The sequence below is a fragment of the Nerophis lumbriciformis genome, linkage group LG09, assembly GCF_033978685.3.
Source record: "Nerophis lumbriciformis linkage group LG09, RoL_Nlum_v2.1, whole genome shotgun sequence".
NCBI lineage: Eukaryota > Metazoa > Chordata > Actinopteri > Syngnathiformes > Syngnathidae > Nerophis > Nerophis lumbriciformis.
In genome coordinates, this window is record NC_084556.2 from 21,548,927 (window position 1) to 21,576,574 (window position 27,648).

The 27,648-nt window shown below is 40.2% G+C and overlaps 1 protein-coding gene across 1 annotated transcript; it reads right to left on the reverse strand.

Moving 5' to 3' along the window:
- On the reverse strand, positions 1-27,174 carry gucy2d (guanylate cyclase 2D, retinal). The gene is made up of 19 exons (XM_061962260.2): positions 26,878-27,174; positions 24,307-25,279; positions 23,933-24,234; positions 23,491-23,863; positions 23,331-23,415; positions 23,131-23,242; positions 19,632-19,751; positions 19,480-19,560; positions 19,241-19,417; positions 19,016-19,172; positions 18,797-18,946; positions 16,837-16,985; positions 16,584-16,747; positions 15,172-15,364; positions 14,909-15,083; positions 10,717-10,815; positions 1,775-1,869; positions 1,625-1,707; positions 1-1,558 (listed from the first exon to the last, which is right to left on the reverse strand). Exons 2-19 carry the CDS (start codon positions 25,151-25,153, stop codon positions 1,474-1,476), a joined length of 3,447 nt encoding a protein of 1,148 aa, XP_061818244.1. The 5' UTR covers positions 25,154-25,279; positions 26,878-27,174; the 3' UTR covers positions 1-1,473.
- Positions 27,175-27,648: the final 474 nt, after the last annotated feature.

Consider the following 27,648-nt stretch of genomic DNA (forward strand, 5'->3'; position numbering starts at 1 on the left):
TATATATATATATATAAAACATCTACATATACTATATATACAGTATATACTGTATATTTTTTCAATTTAACATTTAACAGTGAGCTGTGCTTTCCAGTTATCTTGTTTTCTTACACTTCTGTGTCTCATTTGCAAGTACTGTACATTACTGTATTATATAGTAAACTTTGTATGCCGTTGTGCAATTCCAAGACTTTGGATGGCAGTAGTAGTACAGCATGTTGCCTTAGCCAGGAAGTAGTCTTTGCCATTAAGTTGAATGTGCCGGTCTTTTCTTTTGTTGAGCCCCACAAAGTGTGTATACTGTAAGTATTGTGCTAATTGCATACCATCTGTTTGGTTGTCATCTTAGTTGTAGTTTTCATTCAAGTGTTGACATCGGCATGTAAAATGGCTAATGCTAACCGGTAGCATGTTTACAGCAAATCCAATGTTGATTAGCATCGAGGTAGCACATTTTGAAAAGTAGAGCCTTACTGTAGCTTTGAGCGCTTTTTTCTTGCTTCGTTGGTATGAAAAATTGTAACATTATCTAGAGCCGAGCCCGCTCTGAGTGCTTGACTGCTTGTTTCCGGCTAAGTGCTTGAAGTATCAAAATATGGCACCATTTGATTTTACGTGAATTGGTACCCGGGGTAGTAACAACGTCCCTACTAGTGACCAAGCTAAAGGCTAAACTATGACTCTGATTCATTTTTTTATTATCATTCATTAGTGGTGAGTACCTTCTGTATACACTTTATAATTTAAACATGTGTTTAATTAATGAGACATATTTAGGGCTTGAACCTTGATTGTGCTTCCATGCAATTATCTTTGCGAGTGAGCAATGGCGATTGAAGAGAGACAGGGGTGGTTATGGAGCTAAGTATAATTTAATCATTTTTAGTAACAGTCACTTTTATTGCAAATGTTTATCCGATATCAGAGAAGTTTAGATGACTATGTATGAATATTATACACATCAGTCCTTTCCTCTAATTGCATATTCTTTATAGGCCTTAGCTTGACAAATAGTAATATTATGTCATTCTATTTGTAGAAAGAAATCAAATAGAAAGGAAAAAACATATTTTAGGTCGTTTTTGTGTGGAAATTTTGTTTTTTTGGCAAACCCAAACCGGTCACAACTAATTGCAGGCGAATATGTGTATGGCGTACGGAGGCCCTAAAGGGACATGGAGGGAAAAAAATGTTTTGCGAGATCTCGTAATACTTTTTGCGAGATCTCGCAATACTTTCTCGCTGTGTCTGTTTCACCTCCGGTTCACCATCGCGGTGTCTTTTTTACTTCCGGTTGACTGACATAGGAAAAAAACCTTTTGCGAGATCTCGCAAAAGTATTGCGGGATTTTGCAAAACATCCACGTCCCTTTAGGGGCTGCATAATGGTGCATTTCCTCATGTCACAATATTAATCGGTGGGCATTGAGTATTGAAAACAAACAAACACACAAAGCATTGTGCACCGTTCTAGCCCATTTTCTTCTGTCGATCCAGGAACTTTTGTCTTCTGTCAGGAGGAACCTCATCCAAGCCAATGCCATGATTGCTTCCCCTAGAAGAGAAAATGCAACTTTTAGGGCACATGATCACACCCGGTGGGAGCTCAAGTATTACTTACCCTTTAATGTCTGGAGGAATGGGCAAAGGTTTCTTGAAATCTTCCCTTCCAACCAGCCAGTATGTGTGCTCAATACCTTTTCCCTATTAAAAAAACAAACAAAAAACATCAAAAAGTCATCTTTTTGTCTGTGAGTTTCAGCCAACTTACCTTTAACTCCGTCAGACCGCGAACATCAATTTTGTATCCCAGCTTCAAGCTGTTTAGGACATCCACTGTGCTCTGGTTGACGTGGATTCTGTAAGCTGCACAAAACACACAAAACCACAATGAATGCACACTTTGAGTTACTCCTCACATCATTGCTGTCAGGTATTCAAACTGATGTGATAAAAGAGGCATTACCTGTTTTCAACCACTTGAATGCAGCAAACTACACATCACCAGATTGCAACTTTACACAAATGCTAAACTGGGGTTTAAATTCAAGTTTGGAAAGTCATCTAAATGGATAGAAAAATACAATAACATCTCATGAGACTTCTACACATCTCGGGAGACATTTCCGCTCATGTAATTAGTGTGTGCTGGCTGTTGTGTTGTCAGTGACATGACCCCAGAGGGCTATTGCTGAAAAAGTGTGATCATAACTGTAGAACTGGAAATAGACGTTTTTGCAACGAATAGTGAAGCGCTACACACATCTGTCCTGGTTGCTCAGTACAATATGGGTAAAGTGACAATGAAGAAAACAAACGTGCACCAAAGTGTGAGCTGTGTTTTGTTTTAATGTGAAGGGACTCTCCTCCCACTGCGCATCCATCACATGTTATCATGTGATAATTACATGATATAATACAGTCAATCAGGGATGACAAAAACAATAAATGTTGTAGAAATAGTAAATGGTTCTAAAGCTACCTTGTGCAGTACTATGGTATTCAAGCAATACAGTGTAGCTAATAGCTAGCTGGGAACTAGCCAATGGTGACACCAGGGGGTGGCCCTGACTGACTCCTGGCTACCCCAGTGTCTAGTATAAATTGTAGTAGCAACATGCTTTTCACCCCAAATGCACAGCCTCCCAGGCAGGCAAGCTGCTCTAGACCTTCGGCCACACACAGCAGCCAGCCCTCCCAAGAGTATGGACAACCCGGTTTCATGCAATCTCCTCAATAATTGGTCAAACTACAATTACGTGACTACAGGGTGCCATCTAGGCAGGCACAAGTCATTAAAACAACATTGGGAACTTGTTGAAATAGGTCAAACGCAACATTAGAACAATGTTTGGTTTTGACGTTGATTTGACGATTGAATTTTGGTCATTTCTTAACCAATATTTTAAAACACAAATACAACATTGAAACAACACGCTTTTTGACAACGTTTATTCAATGTCAAGTTGTGACGTTGATTTGACCATTTAAATGTGGTCATTTCCCAACCAACAACATGGATCCAACGTTAGACACCAACGTTGTCTCAATTTACAAATTTACAAATCGTATGCATGTTCGAAATAAACTGAACTAAACTGAAACTGAACTGAACTGAACTGAACAAATACAACTATTTTGCAACGTTGTTTCAAAGTCAGTTCTAAAGGACATGTATGCAGGGCCGGCCCGTGGCATAGGCCGTATAGGCAAATGCTAAGGGCGCCGTCCATCAGGGGGCGCCACGCCAGTGCCACAAATGTTGGAGAAAAAAAAAAAAGTTGGTACTATTATTTCTAAATACAAAAAATAATAATAGAAATATTATTTGTTACAACATTACGCGCCCCCCCCCCCCCCCCCCCCGTCACCACATCAAAAAATCAACACAAGATGTCAAAACGGCCAAAACTGTCAGGTGCCCAGGGAAGAAAAAAGAGAAAAGAAGAGGAGGAGAAACGAGAAAAAGACAGAGGTAGCAGGTAGGTAACGTTAGCCTACATGAAATTATTTGTCTGTTACAGAATGTGATAGTAACCTGGCTTTTTAGCATTAAGCTAATGTTACATGATTCGGCAATTGCTAATCAATAAATAGCTAGTTCTGTTTTAACGTCGGGTTAATTGTGGAGGGGGCTAAATTGTTATGGAAAATAATAATGTAACGTTAGGTAATTACAGTACTCCCACCTTACATTCCTCAGGGACATTTGTATTAGATCTTTTAAGCAGGTGTTTTTTGTTTACATTGTTATTGCCTTCTGGTTAGCTAATGTTTGCCCTGCAGGTAATAGTCACTTTTCCACCCCTTTATATATTAGGTATAGTTGTAAGCCTAGTTGTTAAAGTGCACATCATTAATGTTAATTAAGCAATATGTATGTAAAAAATATTGTATTTCATATATTCATTTTTTATTTTTTGCATTCATTTATTTATTCATATTTTTTTTTATCTTGTTAACTATTCTGATTGTTAATTTGCTTTCTTTAAGTAAAAAAAAGGTCAAAGACAAAGCTATTCGGTTTCTTGTGAGTATATACACTTCACTGCCGATGTGGGGGGGGGGGGGGGGGGGGCGCCACCTAAAATCTTGCCTAGGGCGCCAGATTGGTTAGGGCCGGGCCTGCATGTATGTATAATCAACGTTGTATCAATGTCTTGTGCCTGCTGGGATGTTACGTACCAGTTTGAAGACGAAGCTAAGCGACACTTCAGTCCCTCATTATAGATTTACTTTAATTGAAGAGTGTTTGCCCGTGTAAACGTGCTCTGTTGTGCGGAACGGGAATGCGCCACTCGCAAAAAAAAGCAATTGCATACGTTTCCCGCAACCCAAAAAGGACAAAAATATGGGAAGTCGCCGGAAAGGCCAGAGAGCCAATAACAAGAGTTTCTTGTGCGAGGTAAGCCAGCATACAAACACATGGAAACGTGGTGTATCGCACTCTCAGTATTCGTGAATTAATACACTTTACCTGACAAAACTTTGCTTCAAAATGAATCCTTTTTTTTGCATGTGTCACCAATAATCCACACTAAACTAATACATATTGCAGTAAAAAGCAGCATTAGTTGAGTATTCAAGTAATTATGGAGACAATGAAATCAAAAAGCCATGACTCTCCACAGCAAAACCTATGAAAAATATTCAAAAATGCCAAAATAAAAGCACAGGCAATTTTTAGCGCAGTGATTACAAACAATACACATTTCACACTAAAGTCGTTATTTCTCCGTAATTGTTGGTCCTTAACTTACTTAAAAGGATTTTGGCAAAATGAGGGTAATACGTTGATTTTCGGTTGTCCCGGCGGGAATGTGTTAGAGAGCTGCTGGTCACTAAACAGTGCATGAATATAGTGGTGTAGTGTTTAAAAAAAGTGATCACTATATACACTATATTGCCAAAAGTATTTGGCCACCCATCCGAATGATGAGAATCAGGTGTCCTGATCACTTGGCCCGCCCGGTGTATAAAATCAAACACTTAGGCATGGAGACTGTTTCTACAAACATTTGTGAAAGAATGGGCCGCTCTCGGTGATTTTCCAGCGTGGAACTGTCATAAGATGCCACCTGTGCAACAAATCCAGTCGTGAAATTTCCTCGGTCCTAAATGTTCCAAAGTCAACTTTATTATAAGAAAAGTGAAGAGTTTGGGAACAACAGCAACTCAGCCACCAAGTGGTAGGCCACGAAAACTGACAGAGGGGTCAGCGCATGCTGAAGCGCATAATGCAAAGACTTTCTGCACAGTCAGTTTTTACAGAGCTCCAAACGTCATGTTATCTTCCAATTAGCCCACGTACAGTACGCAGAGAGCTTCATGGAATGGGTTTCCATGGCCGACAGCTGCATCTAAGCCATACATCACCAAGTCCAATGCAAAGCGTCGGATACAGTGGTGTAAAGCACGTCGCCACTGGACTCTAGAGCAGTGGAGACGCCTTCTCTGGAGTGATGAATCACACTTTTCCATCTGGCAATCTGATGGACGAGTCTGGGTTTGGAGGTTGCCAGGAGAACGGTATATTTCGGACTGCATTGTGCCGAGTGTGACATTTGCTGGAGGAGGAATTATGGTGTGGGGTTGTTTTTCAGGAGTTGGGCTTGGCCCCTTAGTTCCAGTGAAAGGAACTTTGAATGCTCCAGGATACCAAAACATTTTGGACAATTCCATGGGATGGCACTTCAAGTTCATATGTGAAAATGGATGGATGGATGGATATATATATATCAATTTTTTTTTTTTTTTTTTTTTAAGAAAATAACAGTATTTCTCACAGAAATTACATCTGTGGCCACCTGTAAAGGCAGGTGGCCAAATACTTTTGGCTATATAGTGTATACTATTTGACAAAATAAAAGCATGTTTTATTGTAAGTTAATGAGCTGGAATATATTTAGAACTATATTTAAAGTCATTTGGTTTATTTTGTCAGGAAAACTTACGCCAGAACGACTCAGTTGCATGCTTTCGGGCACAGCCGCACACGTCCTTGGTACCAAACATGGCGCCTCTCGTTTAGTTGTCCATACTCTCTCCATACACAACTCTGCCCCTCCCCCTCCATCCCTGCTACTTTTGCGCGCTCAGACAGCAATAGCTCAGCGCGTGCCACCCGTCAACAATATCAAAATAAGATAAGAAAAAAGATGAAGAAAACTACCGGTAAGTAACTAAGTCAAAATATTATTTAGCAAAACAAGACTACACAATGAACCAAAGTATATTAGTAAGCATTTCCTTAAGTCCTTTCTACAGGCCGATTTACTACAACAGTAGACTACAATTCTGAAATTATGGTTTATACTATAGTTTTGGTGTGACACTCCAAGATTTACAGTAGCCCCATCTGAAAAATGTCTGGAGGCTTTAATTGATTGATTGATTGAAACTTTTATTAGTAGATTGCACAGTATAGTACATATTCCGTACAATTGACCACTAAATGGTAACACCCGAATAAGTTTTTCAACTTGTATAAGTCGGGGTCCAAGTAAATCAATTCATGGTACAAATACGCTTGTATATTCTATCAGGATAATACAGTCATCACACAAGTTAATCATCAGAGCATATACATTGAAATATTTACATTATATACATTATTTACAATCCAGGGGATGGGATGTGGAGGTTTTATCAAATCCGATTGCTCTGAGCTTATCCAACAGTATAGCGTGGTTAACGGTGTCAAAGGCCTTCTGAAGGTCCAGCATGACCATGCCGCAGTATTTGCCCGCGTCCACTTCATGTTTGATGTGGTCGGTCAGATAGAGAAGGCATGTGTCAGTGGAGTGGTTAGATCTGAACCCAGATTGGAATTTGTACATGAGTTTATTAGTATCAACCTGTTCATAAACTAATTTTTCCACTACTTTTGAAATGGAACTGAGAATAGAAACAGGTCGGTAGTTACCAGGTTCGAATTTGCTTCCTTTTTTAAAAAAGGGAGTTACTCTTGCTATCTTAAAATCTTTTGGTACTTGGCCTTGTTTAATTGAGGGATTTATTATTTGTGTGATGATTGGGGCAATGGTGGTCACAGAGTCTCTGAGGAATCTGGAGGGGATATTGTCAAGGCCGGTGGCCTTGTTTAGGTGGAGCGCGCTCAATTTTTTAAGCACCTCGTCAGCTGAGACCATTTCTAATTTGAAAACGCCACTGCAACTAGCATGTTAATCACTAGCCGGCAACAAGCGTGTTAATCGCTAGCTGAAAACTAGCATGCTAATCGTTAGCTGACAGTTAGCGCCACAAATTGCTAGCTGGCAACTATCTCACTAATCACTTGTTGCTAGTTTTCTCTGCTAATTGCTAGTTGGTAACTCAAGCACTAATTGCTAGCCATCTTAAATGCTAACACGAGTAGAATAATAGAATACTTCATGTTTTTATTTTTGATTGATTGATTGAGACTTTTATTAGTAGGTTGCACAGTGAAGTACATATTCCGTACTTGCAAGTTACAGTAGGGTGGCTACGCTAGTCCCATTTCTAAACGGTACTACATTGTGTTGGGTCAATGTTAATGTGTATTTAAAGACATTTAAATGTGTGATAAAATTCAGGGGAGAATAAAAAAACACATGTTTATATATGCTCCTGTGTACCCCGGGAAGTCCTGCGGGGAGTGCTCAGAGAGTATGGGGTAACGGACTGTCTGATTGTGGCGGTCCGCTCCCTGTATGATCAGTGTCAGAGCTTGGTCCGCATTGCAGCAGTAAGTCGGACTCGTTTCCAGAGAGGGTTGGACTCCGCCAAGGCTGACCTTTGTCACCGATTCTGTTCATAACTTTTATGGACAGAATTCTAGGCACAGTCAGGGCGTTGAGGGTATCTGGTTTGGTGGCTGCAGGATTAGGTCTCTGCTTTTTGCAGATGATGTGGTCCTGATGGCTTCATCTGGCCAAGATCTTCAGTTCTCACTGGATCGGTTGGCAGCCGAGTGTGAAGCGACTGGGATGGGAATCAGCACCTCCAAGTCCGAGTCCATGGTTCTCGTCCAGAAAAGGGTGGAGTGCCATCTACGGGTTGGGGAGGAGATCTTGCCCCAAGTGGAGGAGTTCAAGTACCTCGGAGTCTTGTTAACGAGTGAGGGAAGAGTGGATCGTGAGGTCGACAGGCGGATCGGTGCGGCGTGTTCAGTAATGCGGACGCTGTATCGATCCGTTGTGGTGAAGAAGGAGCTGAGCCGGAAGGCAAATCTCTCAATTTACCGGTCGATCTACGTTCCCATCCTCACCTATGGTCATGAGCTTTGGGTTATGACCGAAAGGACAAGATCACGGGTACAAGCGGCCGAAATGAGTTTCCTCCGCCGGGTGGCGGGGCTCTCCTTTAGAGATAGGGTGAGAAGCTCTGTCATCAGGGAGGAGCTCAAACTAAAGCCGCTCCTCCTCGACATCGAGAGGAGCCACATGAGGTGGTTTGGGCATCTGGTCAGGATGCCACCCAAAGGCCTCCCTAGGGAAGAGTTTCGGGCACGTCCGACCGGTAGGAGGCCACGGGGAAGACCCAGGACACGTTGGGAAGATTATGTCTCCTGGCTGGCCTGGGAACGCCTCTGGATCCCCCGGGAGGAGCTGGACAAAATGGCTGGGGAGAGGGAAGTCTGGGCTTCCCTGCTTAGGCTGCTGCCCCCGCGACCCGACCTCGGATAAACGGAAGAAGATGGATGGATGGATGGATAGATGTTAAAAAAATCTACCAGAAATGTCACAATTCCACTGTAGTACCTTTGCGGACCCCTGTTAAAGATCCTGTGGAAGATTACTCACAGGGTTTGTGTGGAACAATTTAGATTAATTATGATTCAACAACATTTTTAATCTAGTGTCAAGAAAGAAGGGAATAACCCGCCTGGTTCGGTCCCTGCTTTTCTGTCCCTAGCATGAGGGGTGAGCTTTCTAACCACCAAGCTAAAAGCTCGGGCTTTCCACTTGGATAGCCAGCATACTCTAGAAGTTGTCAGGGAGTGAGGTTTATCATTGTACACACACACACACACACACACACACACACACACACACACACACACACACACACACACACGCACGCACACATATATATATATATATATATATATATATATATATATATATATATATATATATATATATATATATATATATATATATATATATATATATATATGTAATTAAATACACACATATATATATATATATATATATATATATATATATATATGTATGTGTGGGGAAAAAAATCACAAGACTATTTCATCTCTACAGGCCTGTTTCATGAGGGGGGGTACCCTCAATCATCAGGAGATTTTAATAGGAGCATTCGCATACCATGGTTTATATAGGGCACAGAGTGGGTGGGTACAGGCTGGCGTAGGGGCGTGGTGATTGGCTCATGTGTTACCTAGGAGGTGTTTCCGTCTATGGCGGCATGCTGTTACAATTTCGCTGCGCTTGTTGAGGGATGACAGGTCTGGACGGTAAATAATAAACAGTTTCTCTTTCAAGCATAGGTTGCATCTTTTATTACCACTATTGTAAGGTGTGCTGGATGCAAGAATTTGCCATGTTATTGAATATTCAACATTATTGTCTTTGAGGTCCCAAATGTGTTTGCTGAGTTCTGTGGTATTTCGCAGGTTTTTGTTCCTGAAAGAAGCCTTGTGATTGTTCCATCTGGTTTTGAATTCTCCCTCGGTTAATCCTACATATGTGTCGGATGTGTTAATGTCCTTGCGTATTACCTTAGATTGGTAGACAACTGATGTTTGTAAGCACCCCCCGTTGAGAGGGCAATCAGGTTTCTTTAGACAGTTACAGCCTTTGTTGGTTTTGGAGTCGCTCTGTCTGGGGGCCGACAACCAACAAAGGCTGTAACTGTCGAAAGAAACCTGATTGCCCTCTCAACGGGCAATAGTGGTAATAAAAGATGCACCCTATGCTTGAAAGAGAAACTGTTTATTATTTACCGTCCAGACCTGTCATCCCTCAACAAGCGCAGCGAAATTGTAACAGCATGCCGCCATAGACGGAAACACCTCCTAGGTAACACATGAGCCAATCACCACGCCCCTACGCCAGCCTGTACCCACCCACTCTGTGCCCTATATAAACCATGGTATGCGAATGCTCCCATTAAAATCTCCTGATGACTGAGGGTACCCCCCCTCATGAAACAGGCCTGTAGAGATGAAATAGTCTTGTGATTTTTTTTCCCACACATACATATATTGCGCTCTACTACGGTATCGAGCACTATTTTTTGGATAACCTTATTAAGACATATATATATATATATATATATATATATATATATATATATATATATATATATATATATATATATATATATATATATATATATATATATTTATGGAGCTGGTTTAATTTCTTGTGTACTTGCTGTAAACCCAAGAGCATGTAGAAGGACGCTGGAACATACCTGCTTATTTAAATTGAAACTTCAAATTGACCTCTAATTCTGTTTATAGTCTTAACGGATTACAAAGGACTGGTCACTTAAAGCCCTGTTTAGCCCCAAGCAGCATGCACACACCTGTCCTCTGCTGCCCTTTGTATCGATACAAAAACACTCACTTCTTGTCTTTCCGTATAAAAACGGCGCATAGATGTGATGCATTGTTATGGGTTATTGTTTGTTGTTAAAACAAAGAGGAATAGCATTCATTCAGCATATGACAATGTTGCGTAAGACACTCACACAACCCGGTGGACTCCATTCGAGATGCTGTGTTGACTGTGTCTCCAAAGAGGCAGTACCGAGGCATCGTGAGGCCCACTACTCCTGCTACCACTGGGCCTGGAAGCACACACACACACACACACACACACACACACACACACACACACACACACACACACACACACACACACACACACACACACACACACACACACACACACACACACGTACACACAATAAGATGGTCCTCTTTGCCAAACAATATACTGTATGTCCATGATGTATTTCATTGTTTAACATATTACATTGTTTGGATTGAAAAATGAACCTCCATCACAAAATGAATAGCATTGACTTGTGTTTGATGCTGTGTGTTAATTGGATGACAGCACCCTAAGTGGATAGTGCCTCGCCATGCCAAGAGTAAGTTCCAGACAAGGATGAAGGAGGTAAAAATACCTCCTTGCCTCAACAGCTTGGGTTGCTTCATGCTTACCCCTCTACAACAATTCAGCTTGTACGTTTGTATTTTATTGTACAATCTTTTTCTCTTTCATTGTATTTCTGGCATAAACACTTTATGCACAACTATTAAAACAATATTTCTTTATTGTGTCATTATTCAATACATCAAGGTTATCCCGATACCAATTTATTGGTACCGGTACCGGTACCAAAAATGTACATTGATACTTTTTGATACTTTTCAGAATAAATGGGAACACAACACATTTCATGAATGGCTTCATTTTAACAGAACATATCTTGATACATTAAACATACGTTTTTAATTGCACTCAAATAACAATTTTATAAGATTGGAATTCAAATTAAAAGACATTAAACACACTGGGCTTTTCTTATTGCACTCAAAGAACAATTTTAGAAGACTAAAATAAAAATTAATAGGCGCTAAACACATTGGGCTTTTCTTATTGCAATGAATTAACATTTCACAATTTTGCATATCATATATAGTCTGCACGTAATAGGATTAGGTTAGAATATAATTTAACGTTTTTTTGACATTGTAAATGCTTCATGATTTATGGTTGCTAATTTTGATCTGTTCTTTAGGACAAATACAATCAATCGTAAATACTAAAAACAAAACTATGAATAAAACTACACGGATAAGAAATGTAGCAGGTAAAACACACATTGTTAAAGATAAAACACAAATTGTTGGAATTCTGTACAAACGTAATTTCCCTTGCATTACTTTACGCTAGGTGGGCGGTTTTGACTGCGCTATTAATTGGCAACAAACTAACCAGCTGTGTGCGTGTTCACGTATCTAAGTGTGCACAGCAGAGTACCTAGTTAACTACATTTCCTGTCACTCTTTTAACCCCTTGTACAGATCTGAATATTTGTCATTCAAATATGTACCTTAGTTTGAAGCAAAGGTAGTAGTACTTTTATTGCCACCTTTTGCGAGGCATGTTTTAAAGCAGTGTTTCTTAAGTAGTGTTTCTTAACCATTGTTGGGCCGCGAGCCCCACCTAGAGGGCTGCCATTTATTATTTGTTTGGTCCGTATGGGCCGCAGTGGTACTCAGTTGTAAAATACTTTTCCACCACTTTTGGCAGTAATGACAACAGCAAACAAACGAGAATTCTGGAGCTAAAGTTATAGAGAAGTTTCTTAAGCTCAAAAATTAGGATTAAAGTGGTGAAACAGTATATTTATTTGCACTTTAATTTTATTGAATTTTTATAAAGAAATATATCTATTTTAGCACTGCGGAATTGTATGTAAACATTTTTTTTAATCAGTTTTTATGGGTCCCTTTTTTTGCAGTATATTTGATTAGTATTCATTTTTGTAATCAGCTTGACCTAAGCCTTGACAGTAGTCTTTGTGATTAACACATGCTTTCATATTACTTGACAGGGTTGTTAAGTGGTTAGCTATAACTACTGAATACAGTTAAAATGTAATGTTAAGATTACTAATTCAGTGTTACCATTTGAATGGGCCCCTGTCTCCTATGCAGTGGAAAAGTCAGTCCCCAAGCTCAAAAAAGTTAAGAACCCCTGTTTTAAAACACTGCTTGCTGCTTGTGTTTTGAAAGTGTCACCTTTATCGTGAGTTTTGAAGCCAAAATACCTCCATATTGCGTTTCACGCACCCTCTTTATTAACCAGTAGAATTGCTGTTTTTTGCCATTTTTCCTCTTTACACTGTTTTTGCTTGTATGTTATTTGTATGTACGTGCTGACCAGTGACGTGCAGTCACTAGAGGCAGGTGAGGCAGGGCCTCACCTGCCATCATGGAAAGAAAAAAAATGTAAAAAGAAAAAAAAAAATTAAATTGTTATATGTATCCAGTGATTATACTATAAAGTTATTTTCCATTTAACTTCACCAGTTTTAGATTATTTTTATTCAAAATCGCTGAATTTTCACATTTACCGTTCAAATACTGAGAAGAGACGGTGCGGTGAACTGCAGCCAGTTGCGGCACGTCACTCAGTGCCGCAACATGGATTGCGCAATGACTCGGCTAACTGCTGGCCTGCTGTGCAGTGAGACTGTATTGCTATATGAACTATATTATACATTTCCATAGTTTAGTTTGCTGAGGTATATAATGTACAGTGTATTTTGTCAACAACTGTATGTGTGTAAAGTATTTCTTGTGCTGAGCGATCATAAAACGGCTGCAAAAGACGCACTGGCTGAGGCTCGCCTCCTGCACCCCCGCCGTAGAATTGTTATATCAACTAAAGCCCACACTTAAACTTTCCACGTGCAAGATTGAATCTATTTAAAAAAATTATTTCATAAGAAGCCAAAAAGTGCAAAAACAATAATGTTGGTGCTGGAGGAGTTGTGAATGACTGCAGGGACACAACATTAGATACACCTGCAGACTGCAGGTGTACCTAATTCACAACTCCTCCAACACGAACATTATTGTTTTTGCACTTTTTGGCTTCTTATTAAATAACTTTTGTAACCTATTTTCATGGGCTTTCCTCTTTGTGATGTTAAGTTCCTGTTATGCGCTGTTATACAGTATATGCCTTGAGCTCTTATTTTGAAGGCGCTAAAAGCGGAAGTGATGTCACGTTGCGGAGGTTTTTGAAAGAAGGTAAATAAAGTGGTCCTCGTGTAAACTGGAGCCTCCGTGTTTGTTATTTTGTAGTTTCATACAGTATAGGCGACATTTATAAACCCTCGGTTACACTTTTTTAAATAGATTCAATCTTGCACGTGGAAAGTTTAAGTGAGGGCTTTAGTTGCGGTACATGGACTTAATTTCTAAATAAAGGTAAGACCATAATAACGTTTTTTTTATTAAATGTGCTTTTTTGTGTGCTACAGTTTGTATGTGTAAAGTTAAAGTTAAGTTAAAGTACCAATGATTGTCACACACACACTAGGTGTAATGAAATTTGTCCTCTGCATTTGACCCATCCCCTTGATCACCCCCTGGGAGGTGAGGGGAGCAGTGGGCAGCAGCGGCGCCGCGCCTGGGAATCATTTTTGGTGATTTAACCCCCAATTCCAACCCTTGATGCTGAGTGCCAAGCAGGGAAGAATACTGGTATGAGCTTTTAAACATAACCCGTTAACTGCTGCCAATCAAATGGTGAATAAGATACTCTTTAGGGTTCATATGTTTGTAAATCTGACTGTGATGAAGTCAGTGCCTCACCAGCCATCAACCTCACCGCACGTCACTGGTGCTAACACACTTTACATGTGCCTCGGCTCAGCAACGTCACCTCAGCAAGGCAGCATTCAGATAAAAAAAAGTACCGGTATTTTTTTAAATGTTTTTAGTTAATTTGTACCTCGGTACTTAATTAGTACCGGTATACCATACAACCCTACAATGTATCCACATAAAATACACACCACACATGCATACCCCACACCACACATCGCTTCAACCCCCTTTTTTGTATTTGTATTTTGTATTTGTATTATTATTATTAAATTTGTATATGAGTTTTTTTTCCTGGTCTCAAAATGCCCTCACAGGCATTTTGTTTGGGACTCGCTTTTTTTCCCCTCCTCATCCCATATTTTACCTTTTTTCCACCTTTACGGGCGTCAGAGTGTTCCCGCTCTGTCTACCCTGTATGATGTTTGTCTGATCTTGAATGGGTTTGTACTAAAAATTAAATTTTTTTATACTTTTTAAGTGCAATAGCAATAAAGTTGCATTCCATTATGTAAGTAGTGTGTTGCTTACCGGAGTGCAAGCCGATGCGGATCCTGACTTTTACGTCAGGCATGTGTCTCATTTTGAAGGTTCCAATGCAGTGCAGGATGTCAAGAGACATGTTGGCCATCTCAGCTGCATGGCGGTTTCCGTTCCTGTTGGGAACCCCTGAGGCCACCATGTATGCATCTCCAATGGTTTCTACCTAAAAGCAACATTAAAAGCAATAAGCTCCTCCAGAGCATTAGCATAGAGATGTTGAACATAGAAGAAGAAGGGTGCAGCACTCTCACCTTGTACACGTCATGCAGCCCGATGATGGCGTCAAAAAGCGTGTACAGGTCGTTGAGCAGGTCGACGACCTCGATTGGCTCGCTCAGAGCTGAGATTGTGGTGAAGCCAACAATGTCGCTAAAGTACAGAGTGACTTCATTGAAGTGCTCCGGTTTGACCGGCTTGCCTGTCTTCAATGCTTGAGCCACAGACCTGACGGAGGAGCACAGGAGCAGTGACGTCACCTCCATATGCACCTCCCTCTGACAGTGGTGCAATGGAAAAAATATCATCGCTCTCACGAATAACCTCAACTTAAGAGTGTTTTGAGATAAGAGCTGTCTCTCGGTTAATTGTTACGCTTTAAGTTGCAAGCAAAAATGTGAGATACAAACATCTCGGCATCTTGTATAGCGCTTTTCTACCTTTAAGGTACTCAAAGCGCTTTGACAGTATTACCACATTCACCCATTCACACACACATTCACACACTGATGGCGGGAGCTGCCATGCAAGGCGCTAACCAGCAGCCATCAGGAGCAAGGGGTGAAGTGTCTTGCCCAAGGACACAACGGACATGACTAGGATGGTAGAAGGTGGGGATTGAACCCCAGTAACCAGCAACGCTCCGATTGCTGGCACAGCCACTCTACCAACTTCGCTACACCGTCCCTAGGGTTAGGGTGTAGGGTGTTAGAGAGTAGTAATTGCGGTAAAATGTCAATTTTGGAGTCCCAATTGTCAGAAACTAGGTAGTTAACTGTAGTTAGCTATAGCTGCCGCTGAACAGAGTCAAGTCAAAACTAATTCCCAGATAGCAGAAAAGTCGATCTGCAATGAGTTTGACAGTGGAGCGATCAGTCACTCTGGCATCGATCAGCTTAGGCTGTGAAAGGCTGTTGTGAAGTTGTCATTTCGAATAAATCTTTTGATATTTTAGTCTCACAGTAATGACAATACGGGACAAGTGCGTTCCATGACAGCTCAATACGGAAAGCGTACTTCTACAAACGTACGTCTCTAAATACGGGACGATTCCGTTTTTCAAGGCATCCACTTTGACTCAAGTTTAAGCTACTAAATACAATTATTCGGCCTATAAAGGACTCATTTAACATGATATCTCTTGCACCTGAGTACACATTTTGTTCAAATCTGATGTTTTTTTGAAGTTTGCATGTTACAAATCCAGGTTGAGATCCCATGAAAAATAGTTTCAAAAATGTACATACAAACAAAGCTATAACCATGGTGCGATTAAAGTGCATGCATTGCTTTTAGAAAGCAAGTTGTAATGTTGTGGGGACTCTCGTGAAAAAATATTATTTTTTTCATGAATTTGATCATTCCATTTCAATTGTGCATCTTGACAAGGACACGTTTTCGACAGACAATTTGAATGCATACAAAACTTTGCCGTTTGTCAACTTACTTGGGCAACATCTGAGCCACCAGGGCGTCCGTCTTTTGTCTCTCCACCTCCAACTCTTCTGTCCTCTCTCTGATCAGATCCTCCAAATTGGAGGAATACTGCTCCAGCATGCGCAGCATTGAGTCGATAATATTGGTTTTCTTGCCTTTGGTGATACTTTTAAACTGTGCACACGTAAAAAACAAACTGACCTCCATGTACTGTGTAATGTCCATTAAATGTTTTTTAATGAATAGACAGTATGTGTGGTCACCTGTTTAAAAATGTCTTGAAATGTGGGCCTCTTGTCAGGTTCTTCACTCCAGGACTGCTTAATGACCTGGATAACATCCAGCGGGGCCTCGTCCACAGACACAGTGGGTCGGCACAAAGGAGGGGGCTCTTTGAGTTTACTAATAATCTCTGACAACACACACACACACACACACACACACACACACACACACACACACACACACCATTAACAATAACAATGACATTAACATGCGGATTTACTGTTTAGCACATATTAATATACACTGATAGGAATGTTGATTTGTTTTCGACTTTTTAAATTCACTAAACCCAGCAAATATTCATGATTTTTTATAAAACATCACAATTCAAATACATTTTAACTTGTAAAAATATAATTATTTCAATGTCTTTTTTCCATTTTCTGGTCCCATTCGTGGGCCGTAATAATTTCCCCCCTGAAAATCTAATATTTGAGGAATAGGAAATCAGACAAACATGCACTTAGGTAACCCCCAAAAATGATTACAATTATTAGTCAAATATATTTATACTAGTGCTGTTAAATGATCCATCCATCCATCCATTTTCTACCACTTGTCCCGTTCGGGGTCGCGGGGGTTGCTGGAGTCTATCTCAGCTGATTATTTATTTAAATCAGATTATTCACATTTTTGAATTCGGATTAAGGTTATTATTTGCTTGTATAAATTAAATTGATTTAAAAAAGACTCCAATATTTGGAAACAAATGCAGTTTTATCGTCATGTCATACAAGAATTAAAAAAAAAAAAAATGTTTCACTCGAATCCACATAATTTATTTACTCAAAACTTAAAAAGGTTTCATCTTTAATCTAATTTTAAGTGACACAGGTAAAGGAGCATGTGAGCTCAAAATAAATTGGGTGATAATCTGCATATATACATGATTAATGCAATAATCATTTGTAATTAGTCACAAGGTAACTTTCCCCCCAAAAATTGACAGCCCTATTTTATACTTATTATTTTCCAATTATTATTCTGTACATACATATATATATGTATATATATATATATATATATATATATATATATATATATATATATATATATATATATATATATATATATATATATATACACACACTATATTGCCAAAAGTATTTGGCCACCCATCCAAATGATGAGAATCAGGTGCCCTAATCACTTGGCCCGGTGTATAAAATCAAGCACTTAGGCATGGAGACTGTTTCTACAAACATTTGTGAAAGAATGGGCCGCTCTCAGTGATTTCCATCATGGAACTGTCATAGGATGCCACCTGTGCAACAAATCCAGTCGTGAAATTTCCTCGCTCCTAAATATTCCAAAGTCAACTTTACTATAAGAAAAGTGAAGAGTTTGGGAACAGAGAGGGGTCAGTGGATGCTGAAGCGCATAGTGCAAAGACTTTCTGCACAGTCAGTTGCTACAGAGCTCCAAACTTCATGTGATTTTCCAATTAGCCCACGTACAGTACGCAGAGAGCTTCATAGAATGGGTTTCAGTGTAAAGCACGTCACCACTGGACTCTAGAGCAGTGGAGACGCCTTGTCTGGACTGATGAGTCACGCTTTTCCATCTGGCAATCTGATGGACGAGTCTGGGTTTGGAGGTTGCCAGCAGAACGCTACATTTCGGACTGCATTGTGCCGAGTGTGAAATTTGGGGGAGGAGGAATTATGGTGTGGGGTTGTTTTTCAGGAGTTGGGCTTGGCCCCTTAGTTCCAGTGAAAGGAACTTTGAATGCTCCAAGATACCAAAACATTTTGGACAATTCCATGGGATGGCACTTCAAGTTCATATGTGAGTAAAAGCAGGTGGCCAAACACTTTTGGCAATATAGTGTATATATATATATAGTGTATATATATATATATATATATATATATATATATATATAGTTCTTTTTTTTAAAATCGATTACATAATTTACGGACGATATATATAACTTACCTTTGGGAGGCATGTCCATCATACAGAAAGGTGCAGAGCGGGAAATAACCTCTTGTGCGATGATGGAAAAGCTGTAGACATCCCCGTGAAAAGTGCCTTTCCTCCTCAGGGAAGGATTGCGCAACAGCTCAGGAGCGGTCCAGAACAGATCTTTTCACACAATCCAAAAGTTACATTATGTATTTACTAAAGGAAATTGACGACCTGACATTAAGTCACCTTCAGGCTTTTCTTCATCTATGCTGACGTTTTGGGCACTCAGAACTTCATTGAAGCCATAATCAGTCACCTTCAGCACAAAGCGACCGTCCACCACACAGTTTCTGGATTTGAGGCGTCCGTGGACGATGCCCCGATTGTGTAAGTACTTCATGCCCTGTTAGGACCCCCGATGTGTGAGTCATGCATTCTGATGGAACATGTTATTTTTGTTTGGGACAATACCCGAATGAGATCCATCAGCAGGGAGGACTTGAACATCCAGTCAAGACGTACTTCCTCGTTGGTGAGGAGGTCCTCCAGGCTGCCTCTGGAGCAGTGCTCCGTCACCACACCGAAGATCCCAGAGTCAAAGAACAGTCCCAGGAACAGATTGAGGTTCTCATGCCTCATGTCTCTGAGCTGCAATGATTAGTAGCACACAATTAGAACAAGCATATTCAACGTTTCCTAAAAAAACTCACCTTGACAAAGACAGACTCAGTGCTGCTGCCGATGCTCGATCCAGATCCAGCGGGGCCTTTCTTTAACCAAACCCAATCACCCTAAAGGACGGGGAGTAATGATTTACGGACACACACAAACACAGTCGTGGATTCTCGTGAGTTGAGCTCACCTCAAACACAGCAACATTGGAGCTGTCAGGTGAGGAGGCCAAGTAGCTGCGACCGGACACTGAGTGGTGAGGCGTCTTCATGTCCAGCTGACTCCTCATGATGCTCTCGTCGTTCAGCTTCTGCTCTCAACAACACATCAACGCATGGATTTGATAGACAAAAGTATTGGGACACCCTGCCGTGCCAGGAGAAGCAAAAATAAGCAGTGGATTCCCCTTTTGATGTTGGGAAGACAACAAGAAGTCTACTAAAAGTCAACAAATTGGAATTTAGAAAATTTCTCAGGTCAAAGGATACTCGCTTGACTCACAGTCTTTTCGAGTGTGATGGGGTTGAGAACAGGGTTCTTCTTCATTATTCATAATCATTATGAAAGACATGACGATGGTTGGAATTTTTAAAAATATATTTATTCTAATTTGTAAATAAAAGTAAATAAATGTCCGCTTACAGCGCAGCCAATGGGAGCTCCTCTATTTCGCCCATAAAATCCAATATATAACCATTCAAAAAGCGCCAAGAAAATTCAATTTACATTTCGTGACTTAATATTAACCAAGTATTAATTATATTGTTATTATGAGCACTAACGCAGACAAACTATTTATAACGGCCCCGTGATCACTACCTTGTTGCTATGTTTACATCATCGAGTAGTCTGCTGCTTCCTCGTCTGCCTGCTCTTTTGAAGTTTATTCTAAATCATAAATCATCTTACCTGCACAGAAGACGTGTGAGTAGGTTTTCCGACAAGTTGGTACACTTCGACAGCAATTTAGGACCCAAAATGTCAGAGGACGACACAAACAGACACTTGTTCCCCCCGCCCTCCCACTTTGTTTCTTTGCGAGGATTATGAGTCATTCTTCATCTAAATGGGAATATATGAACTTCCTAGCAGTCGACATCTTCATGACAGCAGACCTTGTACAGTAAGTGATGTTTTATTATGTTTGTTGGCTCTCATAAAGTCTGCAGTGAGTAGTAATCATTGATGTAGAAAAAAAACAAAAAAAACGCTGTGATGCGTTTTTGAAATTAATGCGCCGCATATGCTAAAATGATCAAAATATGTTAATATTATTTGTTATTATTAATGTGCCTGTTACTACATTACATATATACTTATATCATGTATATAAAACATAAATAGAGGTGTTTGGATGTTGTTTTAAGGGTTTTATAGGCAAAATTGCACGGCTCCCAGAGGCTGCATTGTAAGCAAACTTTTGATCGCATTTATTTAATATTTAGAGTGCAAAAAAAAATAACATCCATCATCCTGTCCCTCATAATGATTGTAAACGATAGGCAAAATAAATAAAAAGTGCAGTTCCCCTTTAAGGTTGACATAAAGTTTACATCGTTTATCGCTGTTAATTGGTTTCATAGCTAGAACATAAAAAGCCTGTTTATGACCTTCTAAATATGTTTTTCAATATTATGAGAGCCTTCTAGACACGATATAACAACCTTTAGTCAATATTTCACTCTTTTGATACAATATAGTAATGTAACCTGAGGCTGAGATAATCAATAGCCACCATATTGAACAGAGCGCACTAATTGGTTTAACGCTCTCTAGTGGCCAATATTACTGTAATTTTGATATTTTAATTCAGCTATTGTTCTAATTGAAAATGCTTAACATAGGCCAAAAATGTTATTAAAAAAATGTGATGTGGCAAGGGGGGATTAAATATGGAAGTCTCACAAAATATTACAATAACATTGAGTAATTAAAAATTATAACTTGACTGACAGCATCACATACAAATATTATAATTTAAGTAATTTAAAAAGAAAAATATAATTTAAATAAGCAATTATTTAATTTATAATAATAATGTAATAATAATATTATTATGTTATATAGTCTTATGATGATATATGAACATATGGTATTATTATATATCTATCAATAATCATAGTAATAATGTATATTATTATTTATTTTTAAAAACTAATTTAAAAAATAATTATCACTCAAAAAAACAAAACACTGACTTAAATTTAACACGAGTATCCAATTTGGTAACAATTATTCATACATTATAGGTCAGAAAAGAACACAATAATCTTCACTATTTTCAATGAATTGTTGACATGTAATGTTATTACATGATGCTCTAACAATGTTTTGCATTTTACAAACAAAACATGCACAACTGTGAAAAAACAGTTGACATGAGCATATACTTGTTGAGTAAAGTCAACATTTCATTTTCGTGAGGTGAAGTCCTAAAAAAAACCTATTGACCCAAAGATAAGACGAGTAAAAATATAAGACGAATAGCCCCAGTTTTAGAAATATATTTTGTAGGAGACATTTGTGTTTTAGATCATGTTTACCTTGCAGATTAATAAAATAACAAGTAGTAGTAGAAGAGAATTTGCGATGAATGCTAAAAAAACTGAAGCTAAACTGAGATGCTTAACAGACAGAGCGCCGGCCACATAGCATCGGATTACAAAATATGCGACTGACTCTAAGGAGCATATCAGCAAAATTAGCTAAACACGCTAAATCAATGTTAGCATGCTAACAGTTAGCTTGTTTCAAGTAACAAGTTATACGACTCTGAGGCTGCATAAATTAGCTACAACATTAGCGTGTTAACAGTTATGATACCTTCCATTTACTGAGATGTTGGAAGTCCGAGGTGAGAATGACATCACAACCAAGCTATTAGTGTTCCAGTTACGAGGTTGGAAATCAAGAGGGTCACATCCACGATAGTTATTCATATGCTTGCCTTATCTGAATGTACACAACTTCTGGAGAAAAATGTGCTTCTTCTGCAATCTTCAAACACGGTTGTTGAAGAGGAAACCCAAAGAAGCCATTGCTAGCGATGTAGTACGCACATACCACATGAAAAAAGTCATTTACACTGCAATAACATCACCATACATACAGTACTTCCAACAATACATTGCATATGGCTGATTTAGTCTGACAAAAACTAATCAGATGTGCTAATTACGGATATCACAGAAGCTTCTATTATTCTTTACCCTCAGAGCAGCCATCTTTGAAAGCCAACTCGGGGATACGAAGACCCCCCGACTTTCCGAGTGAGAAATCGACCTTCGGGGGGCATTCCAGTTGAAACTTCCAATTGGGAATTTTGACTTACGCATACAAATTGAACGCACCATTAATGTACTGTATTAAGTACCAAGTTGTATGACTTTAAGGCGTACGCATGTCAAATTTGCTAATCATGTTAGCATGTGTTGAGTACAAATTATATGACTCTGAGGTGCAAGCCTGTAAAATTAGCTAACAAAAAAGTTAGCATGTGTCAAGTTACCATATATCTGTGGTGTACCCCTGTAAAAGGGTTAGCCTGCTAACAGCTACCATGAGTCAAGTACCAGTATTAGACCCCGAAATTAAGAGGACGCCACTTTTTTTTAAGACATATTGTGTGCATGAGTTTATTGTGTGTCACGACACTTTTGCCAAAATGTTGTTCTTGGCTGAGAACTGACCCGTATGCTGACTTGTGTGTTGATAAAGACCAGGTCATCCAGAGTTAGGATCACTTTGGTCACTCCACCGCTGCCACCACCTGTAAAGGTGAAGCCCACTCTTCCGCTCCTCCTTAACAGACAGATGTAAATAAACACACGTGTTAGAAAAAAGACACACAAGTGCACAAGAGTAGATCAGAGGTGTGCGGTGTACACACTTGAAATGTATGAAGATGTTTACCGCTCCCCCAACCACTATAGCTAAGACAAGGAAAAGAAAGAAGAGCATAGCAGAGTCCATTCCTGTGGGAAGAGAAGAAGATCCCTGAGTTGACGCTACAAGGGTACATAGTGTGATGACCGTGCAAAACCACAGACCTCCACTGCAGGCAAAATAAGGACTAAACCAACAACTGGAGTCCCAGTAAGGAGTGCTTCCTGCAAAATGGATGGATCGGCCAAGATACTTCAAGCCTCCGGTCTTGCCGTTAGTGTGTGCAGCCTCCAAAACATGAGTGGAGTAGAGGGAGTTGCCCATGCCACTGTAGTCCAGCACTACGTAACGTGCTTGCATGCCTTCGCCATTTCTACCCGCCCTCAAGTGCTGATTGAAGCCCTCAAATTCGAAGCCTCCGTCGTTGGTGCTGAGGATCTCGCCGGTCACCCAGTGGCCGGTGTTAGCGCGGGCCTGCTCGGTAGCCATTGCTATATAGTACATCATGTTGTAGATGGTGCCGAAGAATGGAGACACCTAGAAAGGAAGACAGAGGGCTATTAGTGCTGCACTGAAAGTCAGGCACGACTTGGCGGATGTACTCACATTCTCTGGTGAGGTGCTGCTGCGGATTTCGTAGGTGTCCTGAGCGTCTTTGAAGGCCTGTTGGAAATTGCGTTCACCAGAGTCCATGGTGATGGTGAGCACGCCATCGTAGGCTTTCCTCAGCCTGGTGTCATTGCCCAGGGTGTAGTAGAAGGCGTCGTTGTATGGGAGCGAGTAGAGCAGAGTGTCATAGGGGATGAACACATAGCCGCGGTCGATCATCCTCATAGCTAAAGCTGTGGTCAGGAGTCTGTACTGGGCTTGGCCGCCAATCAGGACAGAAGGCATGCACATGATGACCACTGCAAAGACAATATGGGTTAATGCACATGGAGGTTCTTCAACTTGTGTGTTTTCTGGTGTTACCAGCTCACCTCTAACACGATCTGTTTCCCGAACTTTGGTCAAGGCTCTCCTGGGACCATCATCGTCTTCCCCCATTGTCGCCACAGGGTTGACGGGCAGGCCCAAAGCCCTCAGAGACGACGCCAGCTCATGTCCTGTGGCCTCCCAGATGTCACTGTCCTCTGAGATGATGGCCACATGGGCCCAGCGGAAGTAGCGCAGCACAGCGAAAAGAACATGTGAGGACAGCGGCTGTGGTCGTAGGAAAGTGGGATACATCCCTCCTTCTCTCATATTTGGCTTCAGGCAACTCCAGGAGAGAAACCCAACATCCCATTCTTTAGCGTACAAAGCAGCTGAGGTACAGTACCCTGGGTTGGCCGGGCCAAGGAACGCTGCACCGTAGCCTTCCAGCTCGGCAAAGCGAGCGAGGGCGCGGGATGACTTGCAGTCCTCGTTGATCAGTGTGTAGTCATACCAGTAACCCTTGTTGAGGTAGGGGTCATTGTTGATGCGGGCGGTGGCGAGGCGCGCCGCCAAGTCCGGGAGAGCTTTGGAATATAAGAGGTCACAAGTCCAGGGTCCAACCAGGGCCACCTTGAAGGTAGTTGCCCAGGCTTGACAAGGTAGGGATAAGATTAAAATTAAGGGTAGTAGAAGCCAGCTCACTCGACGGATTTTAAAACACTGCACTGGGGACAATAGCAACAGTGGTGTCAACAACACTGGTGGCTGGGACCAGGAATCAAAGCAACTACGATCTCGACCATTATTAGTCCATATGTGTCTTTTTCTCATCACTTGTAAGCAGTCCGGCTGCCATCGAGGATGATAGGACAGGTTGTGCAGAAAGCGAGGGTCTTTGTGACTTGCCATTCCCGTTTGTACAGCTTTGACGTCCTTTCTGAAAGACGGTTGCCGTTGCTTGGTGATGAGTGGATGAGAAGTGTCTTCCTTGGCAGTCCTAAGATGGACAGCTGGCGACAAAACTCTGAGCCATCACTGCCTCCAGGAAACATATATATATACATATTAGAAATGCAAAACAGTCTGAAAAGTAGTGAACATTCTCTGCTCTATTTGTATTTAGTATCGACCCACAGCAGGAGTATTCAATTAAATTGTTTGGGACTATTTGTATCACAAGTTTTGAACTGAACTCGGGGCACGGTATGGTGTCATTCCCAGGCCCGATTTGGCCCCTAGGCCACCAGTTGAATAGCACTGATCTAGTATATGGCAGCACTCTAGTGTTTTCTAATAATCTGCTGGAAACATTTTAATCTCTTTCAAGTTTTCTTAACTGAACTAGCGGGCCGGACTGATGTCATTCGTGGGTCCGATTTTCCGCCAGTTCGATAGCCCTGACCTGTAGTAGGTTTAGCCCTCTTTAATGCACAAATTATATCAAAGTGGAGCCTTTATTCTTCATTTTTTTCTATACGGTCTCTTTTTTTTTTGAGAATTGTGTTCATTAAAGAATTAACTGCCATAAATGTGTCGTTCTCTTATGTTACATTTTAAAAATTTAATTTTACTTTTACTGAAAATCTAAACCAATCTATGACATTTATATCGAGGTATGTGTGGATACTTTATGGTTACTAAAATAAGCTTATTTGTTGACACAGTTGGGTGTATAAATTTGTATGAATTTAAATTGTATGAATGTGAAATATGTAGGAATTTGAGTTTAAAACACAATGTGATTTCTCCAATATGTTTTTTATATCAGTGGAGCCATTGTTGCCAGGCAGATTTCTTTGGGCTCATTCGTAAGCACCTCATCTTACCAATGAAAAAGCAATGTCTGGGCCACTAATACGATGACTCCAAAAACAACACTGGTCTGTATTAAATATAGATAAATGGTAGAAATAAAATAATCTGGATCTGGTAGGACACTGCACCCCTCTGGCCTGTCATTAAAATTAGACACAAGTCAATTTTATCGCAACACATAGCAACATAGAGAGGGCACCGTCCCCAAAGTCATGTTCCTGATGTAGAATTAATGACATGTGCTTAGCAAGCCTATTAGCGCTGCCGGGGCTGCGAAGGTAAATCTGGCCTTAATGTCTTGGTCTTGTGTCGTCTTTTCCATCCATCCAGTGGCAATGTCTCAACATCTTGTCAGTCACTCAGACTAACACACTTCAAATATCTCCCACATTGTTAAAAGTAGCATTTTGGTTCTCACACAATTGTCTATGAAATCGTATTGATGTATGATGTTATTAACACCAATGTTGTTTTACATTGACTTAAAAATACTTTATAAAGTCAACTAAAAATATATTGCATTTTGCAATTACTATTAGTATTATGTATAAGTATGTGTGTTATGTGAAATTCCTGAAGAGCAAACAAGGCTACATTCTGAAAAATATTGACTTTTTGCATAGCTTGGTTTCATTTAATTTAAAACAATATTTAAAAAATCCACTAAAAACAACTTGAAGTGGTGGCATATGAGGTGCTAATAGGTTCTAGAAGCATTTGTACAACATTTTAGCTTGATTCTCAAATACCTCTACAAAATTACATGAACTACTCATTGTTTCTTATGCTGCAAACAGATAAAGAAACACAATTCTGACCTGGAGCGGTTCTCACAGAACCCATGTCAGTGTAGGATGCCGTCCTTGTTCCTGTTTATTATGGAAAAAAATATCCAAGATGACAAATTATGAAAACAAGATCTGGCTTCAAGTTAAAAGTCCTGACGAGAGTAATTTAAAAATCCAAAACCCCACATTTCCATTTGTCAAATCTCGCTTGGCTTCTTGCTGTCCCAATCTGGGACTGGGACCCTCCCCAAACCTCAGAGTGATGGCTGATGCATGAGAAGAAGAGCGAGGTAACACAAAGTGGGGGTAGATTGCAGGGGGGTGACAAGAAAGGGAATGGATGGGGAGGACTGTCAATCTGGGACTTCTCAGCCTTCTTTAGCTTTTAATCCATACTAGTGTGGAAAGAGTGAGTGTGGGGGAGGGATCAAGGAGATGAGGTGAAAGTTGGGAGTGGATATTACTGTACTGTACTGTATAGGCGCTGTTCTCTGACAGACATTTAATGCAGGATCTGGTCCCAATCCACTGATTTGTTTCTAATCAACACCATGATTCATTTGTATGTATGCTAACAACTACTGTCAATTATTCTATGAGTAGATATTTGTCGCACCATACAACCCAAATATACTATTGTGATGTATAGTTTTGTATTGTATTGAATTATATGAAATTGTATATTATATTCATGTATATTATATTATATTATATTATATTATATTATATTATATTAAATTATCCATCCATTTTCTACCGCTTGTCCCTCTCAGGGTCGCGGGGGGGGGGGGGGGGGGGGGG